General features: G+C 39.6%; 1 protein-coding gene across 1 annotated transcript; it reads left to right on the top strand.

Annotated features, from left to right (window-relative positions):
- The first annotated feature begins 280 nt into the window (after positions 1-280).
- On the top strand, positions 281-3,756 carry LOC131618877 (uncharacterized). Its single transcript, XM_058890033.1, has 6 exons — positions 281-628; positions 769-1,067; positions 1,152-1,462; positions 1,682-1,959; positions 2,134-2,490; positions 3,673-3,756. Exons 1-6 carry the CDS (start codon positions 281-283, stop codon positions 3,754-3,756), a joined length of 1,677 nt encoding a protein of 558 aa, XP_058746016.1.
- Positions 3,757-8,079: the final 4,323 nt, after the last annotated feature.

Genomic DNA, 8,079 nt, shown 5'->3' with positions numbered 1-8,079 from the left:
TTATTCAATTATTATTCTGTTATTTGCAATTTGAGATCAAACAATCAAAACCAATACTTTTCACTAATTCATTATAATTCGACTATAGAACGGCAGCAATATTACTCAGTCTCTGTGGATACGATATATTAGAAAATATTTACCCAAAATACTTTCAACAAATTGGCGCCGTTGCCGGGGGTTGTGTCAATATTGCACGCATTGCAATAGTTTTTATTTTGAGTTTACTTTCATTAATCTTGTTGTTTCACGTGTTTGTTAGTTTTTGCAGATTTAGTGTATGCGCAGCAAAGTTTCCAGTGATCAACTTTTCTTTGATCCCGAGATCGAAAGAACTGCTAGGAGATTGAACAGCAAAACACAAAGAAGAGCAAAAATAGCAAAAGCAAGAGATAACGCAACTGCGACTTCGTCACAATCTTTAGAAACTATTGACGAGTCGTCTGATGGATTTTACCTTCACGGACTATTTGAAGAAGATCAAGAAGCCATCATACAACACACTGCTGTAAACATGGCCGCCACAGCTCCATGTGCAAATAGTCCTCGCCTCAATCCAAAATTCGCGAGGACTGCCGCCAACAGGCGGACATCTGAATTGAAGACCGGTATTCTACAACTCATCTGTGTAAGTCCTTTCGCCGGATTGGACCATGAAGATCCATACACTCATCTGACTCGATTCTATGAGTTAGCAGGTACTACAGGTGTAGCCCAAGCGGAGAGACTTTATTCAAAAGGTTGTTCCCATATTCTTTGTTATCAAAGGCTAAAGATTGGTATCTAGATCAACCTGAAACAGTTATGACTGATTGGAACACTCTGGAAGAAAAATTCTTGGAACGGTTTTACTCTCAAAACCGATTCTTTGATGCTAAAACAACAATTGCAGTATTCTCTCAAGGTAGTAATGAATCACTGAATGAAGCTTGGGAAAGATACAAAGCTATGCTGAGGAAATGTAAGGGACACGGATTTGCGGAAGTCGATCAAATTCGTATGTTCCACAACGGTCTTACACCTACAAATAAGACACTCTTGGACGCCACAGCTGGTGGCTCGCTAATGTCCAAGACAACTGCCGAAGCAATTCAGATAATCGAGAGAATGACTTTGAATGACTGACAAAGTAATCATGACCGAACTGTCAGAGATAAGAAGCCGGGGTTGTTGGAGCTAACTAATAGTGATGCTCTACTTGCTCAGAACAAATTGCTAACTTCATATGTGGAGCTTTTGACACAACAAATGTCCAAACTTCCACAACAAATCAAAGAGCCTAATGGAGTTTCAAATTCATACCAAGTTGCTAAATGTGAGTTATGCAAGGGAGATCATCAAACCGGATTTTGCCCACCAGTCTTGGCAGAAGAGGTGAACTATATGAACAACAACCAAGGACCGAGGCAAAATCAATACCCAAACTCTCCGCCGTATCAACAGAATTATCCTCCAAGGAATAGTAACCAAGGGTATCAACAAAGACCTAACAATCAAGGGTATCAACAACAAACCTTTCAACCTTACACTCAGCCGCCGCCGCAACAACAAGGAGGACAATCTAAGTTGGAATAGACTATGAATCAGTTCATGCAAATGTCAATGACAAACCAGAAAAGCCAGGAAGCCGCAATTAAAAATCTGGAAACTCAAGTAGGGCAACTGGCTAAACAAATTGCAGCTAATCAGTCAAATGCGACATTCTCCGCCAACACTCAAGAGAATCCTAAAGAGCACTGCAAAGCAGTTGTAACCAGAACTGGTCAGAAAAGTGGTGAGGAGGAAGTTGAAATCAATGATGCCGAGAAGGAGGATAATAATCGTGCTGCGGAAGATGAGGAGAATGAAATCATAGTGAGTGATATGAATAAAGATGCTGAAAGAGAAACAGATGAGACCAAGAAGAAAAGAGAGAGGATGGAGAAAAGAAAAAGTGCTAAGAAAAAGATGTCAGAGAATGTGATACCAAGTCAACATCTACCATACCCCCACGCTCCATCAAAGAAGGACAATGCCAGGCAATATGCCAGGTTTATGAGCATCTTTAAACAACTCTACATAAACATCCCATTCGCCGAAGCATTAGAGCAAATGCCCAAATATGCTAAATTCATGAAGAACATACTCACAAAGAAAAAGAAATACACAGATGAAAAGATGGTGCTGCTTGATGCCCAGTGTAGTGCCGTAATCCAAAGAGCTACTCCAAGAAAGGAATCCGATCCAGGACGAGTCACCTTGCCATTAAACATTGGAGGTAACTTCACTGGTGATGGGTTGATTGATCTGGGTTCTAGCATTAACTTAATCCCTTTATCCATTGTCAAGAAACTAGGGAATATTGTGATGAAGCCTACTAAGATGACATTACAATTAGCCGACAAGTCTATCACTTCACCATACGGAGTGGTTCAAGATCTGCTAGTTAAAGTAGATAAGTTCTTTTTTCCGGTGGACTTTGTGGTAGTAGACATGGAAGAAGACCATGAGGTACCAGTAATTCTAGGACGGCCATTCATGAAAACCACTCGAATGATGATTGATATGGATGCAGGGATCATGAAAATAAGGGTGCAAGATGAAGAGGTAAAGTTTAATCTGTTCAAAGCCAAGAAGCATCCTACGAACAAGATCAATATCTTCCGAATCGATGCCACCAAGGAAGAACCCAAAGATGATAAACCTCAATTTCAGAGCTACTTTCAAGTTGGACAAATGGTGCTATTGTGCAACTCAAGACTAAAATTATTTCCGGGTAAAGCGAAACCAAAATGGTCGGGACCATTGGTAGTAAAAGAGGTATGCAATCATTGAGCCATTATGGTGGAGAATCCCAATACAAAGGAGAGCTGGACCGTTAATAGAAAACGGTTAAAAGATTACTTCGGGGGAGTGGAGCAACGTGCACCATTCCTAAGTCCTTGAGTGCATGAATCGTCGAGCTCGAACGACATTAAACAAAGCGCTTGTTGGGAGGCAACCCAACGTGGTAAGAATTTTTAATTTTTAGTTTCAGTATTTTTATTTTCTATATCATCGGTTCACTATGGCAAAAGGGAGGGGCAAACAAAGAAAAAAATTTGTTTTTGAAAACTAGCGCGCCTCGCCAGAGAAATGGCGCGCCTCGAGCCTAAATCAGAAGGTTTTGTGCACCTCGCCACTAAGGACCGAGGCGCGACATTACAACTTTTATTTTTTTTAAAAAACACAGAAGTAGGGTTTTGTGTAAACCCCACCTCATTTGTTTGCCCCACACCGAGCAGTGACACTCCACCAGCGAGGCTCGAGCCTAAAAGTTGAAATTTTGTCACTTTTAACATCAACATCTCGTCCCCACAACCAATCAAGGTATGTTTTCACTTCTCTTTCCTTTCAATTTCATTCAAGAAGAGAATTGAAACCCTAAGAATGGGTAAGTAGATTCAAGAAATTCGAATGATTATTCTGAAAAACCCTAGGTTAGAAGACTATATAAGGGGTGTTGGTTGTGGTATAGAATGTCAATTGAGTTGTGTGTGGATGCACCACTGCACCATCATGCCTCTGTCAATTTTTCGCACACAGTCGCGCCGTGCCACGAACCAGCGAGCCGCGACTGTGTCAAACTCTGCAGTTTTTTTTTCTAATAATGTGTAATGCCGTTTGCGTGGTTGCTTTTCTTTATCTATGCAGATGCAGCCAACCAAGAGAGGTCGCACAAAGACCGCAAGTACCGGTCCTCAGGGTGCCCATCCTCGAGAACCCAACACTAGATGATTCCTGGGACCTGCACAGAAGGAGAGGTTTGCTCAATTGACCTCTCGCACCATTCTCCCATAGAAACTGATTGTCCCGAAGGACGATAGCGAGTACGGTACACTTTGGAGTTACTTTGAACACCGGAAGTGGGACCGTGTGTTTGAACCGTATACAGAAATCAATATGGATATTGTGAGGGAGTTCTATGCAAACGCCATCAAACTTACCCCAGAAACTGTAGCCTACAATTACAAGACGTTTGTTAGGGGTCACACCATCCGCTTTGACCGATAAGCGATCAGCGAGTTTTTGGGTAACCCGCTGCAGTTACCTGAAGGTGAAAAATGTTATTATAGACATCATCTATTGGAAACATCATACAGGTTAGATGATGTTACGAGGAAGATTTGTGCAAGCGGAAAAGGACCGATACTTGGAAAGAGTGGAGCCCCAATCCACTACCACATGAAAGATTTAAACGTCGATGCTCGAGCTGTATTGTCAATCATGAGTTACAACATCCGACCCCGGGCACATGTTACCACCATTCCTATGGATGCAACATTACTAATGAGAGTCCTCATGTCCCGACACTCAGGCCGGACCTTCTGCAGGCCCTCCTCCCACCTTTGATCCACTGGTAGCCCATCGCTATTATGCCTCCATGTGTGAAGCCAGTCAAAGGTCTCAGGTTTTCCTGCACGATGCGATGCAACAACACTATAGGAACTCCATCTGTGCCCCTGAGGAGCGTACCTTTCCCACTCGGGAGAGCTATTTCACCTACTGTGGATGGCCGGAGTCCGATCCTTATCCTGTGGGGGGTGAGGCCACTAGTGGAGTTGAGCAGCCAGGGCAGAATGAGCAGGTGCATGAGGAGGACAGCTTGTCAGATGATGAGGATCACATGTGGTGATTTTGAGGGAAGGGAGGATGTTATGGATTTCTTTTGTTATTATTGACTGATGATATTCTATTGCTTGTCTTTTAATATTTATTTTTGTTTATGGATCTTAGGTGGCATTTATGTCACCATGACTCAGTTTAGTCTAATATTTCTGTTTGAATCTAATATTTCTGTTTGAATGATTTTATTTTATTAGTTGTCCCCAATTTAGAATGAGTAGTTCCACAACATAATGAAAAGCTCAAGCAAGATAATGAGAGTACCAACAATGATAATGAGAGTACCAGCAATGGAGCAACATGCATGAAAGTGGTAGTATGCGGAAATTTTTCAAAAATAAATGTTTTCCCTTTCTTTTTCAATAACTGACAAGGCAGGTATGAATATTTGAACTCAAACTCTTAGTGTGTGCATGAAACGTAGGTTGTTAGTAAATACTGGCAGAAGTTCTTTATGGTACACAATTATTTTTGTTGGATCGGCTTAGCCTTAACCATTGTGAGGAAAGCTTTCCATTGTTTACTACATGCAGGAGACCATCGATTACTTCGACATGTTTGTATTTTGCTAAACCGTTTGTCGCATCGTTTTATGGAAATCTGGGAAAAGGACTTAGGCATTTGTTTGAATCTGAGAGTTTCTTTGAGCATACTCCATCGTAAAACTTATTTTTTTCTGTGAGAGTGTGATCCTTTGCTAACCATTCTTTGAGCCTGAGGTCAAGATAAATTTCAGAATATGCACCAAGAAAATCAGTTGGTGAGGTTTTGATCTCAGTGAAAAGTTTTGTTTTGGACCATCAACCATAAAATTTGGTGATGTGTTTTCTCTTTTACCTTTTTAGAAAGTAGGGGAGCATTCATAGAAGCTGAATACAGGTTGATCTCCAAGTTGGGGAGATTCATAATCAAAGGAAGAGTAAGTACAGGTGTGTTTTGCAAAGAACAAAAGAAATTTGTAGCTTGAGAATAAAGAAAAACAAAAGAAAGACAACGTCTGAACCTAGAAAGTTGTTGAGAAAAAGAAAGAAAAAAAAACAACATCGAGCTACGAATGAAAAGATGAACGAGTGAGAAAGCTAATGGTATAGAGAAAAAGGAATAAGTTGTGTGATTCAGATGCTTCCCTAGAATAGGAACAACCCTTGAACATCTTCTTTTCTTTGAATCTAAACCACATTACAACCCTATAAAGGCCTTTCGATTCTCAGATTCCACAGGACTTGATGCTAATAATATGGTAAACGTATGATATGGATTGTTGTTGATTTAATTGTTTGGATGAGTGTTTAACCCATCTTTTATTCATCATACTTTTTGATGAGAGTGATTAGTGCCGATTCAACTGTGGTTGTGTAGTGTTTTGAACTTCTGGAGGTAATTTCCTTTCAAAATCTGTTTCATGTGTATGTTCTGAGTTTGCAGGGAGATAAAGAGTATCTGAGTTGGTCACTGAATTGAACCATTTGAAAAATCTTTTTGGAAAACTTGTTGCATGATTGTTGGTATGTTTTGGTGTATTTATTGAGGTAAGTAATTTTGTTTAGGGACAAACAAAACTCTAAGTTAGGGAGAGTTTGTTAGGAGTGAATTAGTAGGGTTTTCATGTGTCAAATTAACTACCCTTTGAGCTGAAAGTGAACATATCATATTCTTTTTAAGGATTTTACGGTTAGAATCAAACTCTAGAGGTTCGACACTAATTGTAGAACAACTTGCGCCACTTTGGATGTTATTTGTGCAGATATTGAAGTTGAGAAGTATAGACGAAGAAACACGCAGGCGTAGAGCTTCTGGAGAGGAGGAATCACAAAGAAGGAAGGTGAAACAAAGGCCGAGTCGCGCAAATAAGAGGCGAGACGCGCCATCCCCTCTGACTTGGGTTCGCACCGCGCCAATACGTGCCGATGCGCGGTGGCTGCGTTACAAGGATAAATTGTTATAAATAGAAGCCTTAATCCTCATAAGAGGGGAATTTTCGGTTAAAGAAATTCAGAGAGCAATCCTATTCCAGAGCATAAAGCCACTTCCGACGGAGAATTCAACATCAATTGAAGACATTCCCTTGACGAAGATGAATCCTTCCATGAAACTTTGTGTGTTCTTCATGGCTATGGAGAGCTAAACCCCATTGTGTTGAGTTTAAGGTAGTAGTTAACCTATGAAGATGCAATTACTTTGATTAATTCCTGTGAACAATTGTTTAAGTTTTATTATCAATGAAAAACCTTGCTTTTATTTTATATCATTGTTGAACTATCAATCGAGAGATAGGGTTTATACTTTTGACCTAGGTTTTTACATTGACTTGTTGATTAATACTCAGAGATGAGATTTTGAAGAAGTTTTCATAAATCATCGCGGTTAATTCCCTTTATCTTTATCGTTATTCTGAGAGATCGAATATCATACCGATAGAGGTGGTTCTAGATTGATCATTAGACATAATATCAGATTTGAGGATGAATGAAGATAATAACTTAGATAATGTTCACTTGTGGGTTAATTGATTATTGCATATGAATAGGTTGATGAACCCTAGAACTCAACATATTCATTCACCATTGTTATTCATCTTTAAGCTTTTTATTATTCAATTATTATTCTGTTATTTGCAATTTGAGATCAAACAATCAAAACCAATACTTTTCACTAACTCATTATAATTCGACTATAGAACGACAGCAATATTACTCAGTCTCTGTGGATACGATATATTAGAAAATATTTACCCAAAATACTTTCAACATCTGGCACAGAAGATTAGGTCATGCTAGTTTGAGAAAGATTTCTCAGATTAACAAACTTAATTTGGTCAGAGGACTCCCTAATCTGAAATACAAATCAGATGCTCTTTGCGAAGCATGTCAGAAAGGGAAGTTTTCAAAACCTGCATTCAAGTTTAAGAATGTTGTCTCTTCCTCTAGGACGCTAGAACTTCTGCACATTGATCTGTTTGGCCCAGTCAAAACAGCATTTGTCAGAGGGAAGAAATATGGATTAGTCATCGTAGACGACTATAGCAGATGGACGTGGGTAAAGTTCTTGAAACACAAGGATGAGTCTCATACTGTGTTCTTTGACTTCTGCACTCAGATTCAATCTGAGAAGGAATGCAAAATCATAAAGGTCAGAAGTGATCATGGTGGCGAATTTGAGAACAAATTCTTTGAGATTTATTTCAAAGAAAATGGTATTGCCCACGATTTCTCTTGTCCTAGAACTCCACAGCAAAATGGAGTTGTAGAACGAAAGAATAGGACTCTACATAAATGGCCAGAACCATGATCAATGAAACCAATATGGCTAAGCATTTCTGGGCAGAAGCAATTAACACAGCGTGTTATATTCAAAATATAATCTCTATAAGACCTATTCTAAATAAGACTCCTTATGAATTGTGGAAGAACAGAAAGCCCACATTTCTTATTTCCA

The sequence above is a fragment of the Vicia villosa genome, linkage group LG7 (assembly GCF_029867415.1).
Source record: "Vicia villosa cultivar HV-30 ecotype Madison, WI linkage group LG7, Vvil1.0, whole genome shotgun sequence".
Lineage (NCBI taxonomy): Eukaryota > Viridiplantae > Streptophyta > Magnoliopsida > Fabales > Fabaceae > Vicia > Vicia villosa.
Note: the sequence above shows the minus strand (reverse complement) of the source record. Positions and strands in the feature narration are given on the sequence as shown.

Excerpts from the sequence above, each read along its gene's own strand:
- LOC131618877 (XM_058890033.1), top strand. The coding sequence starts at position 281 with ATGCGCAGCAAAGTTTCCAGTGATCAACTTTTCTTTGATCCCGAGATC. Across the intron at positions 629-768 it reads GTATTCTACAACTCATCTGT|GCTAAAGATTGGTATCTAGA; the intron begins GTAAGTCCTTTC and ends TTGTTATCAAAG. Across the intron at positions 2,491-3,672 it reads ACATGGAAGAAGACCATGAG|ATGCAGCCAACCAAGAGAGG; the intron begins GTACCAGTAATT and ends TTATCTATGCAG.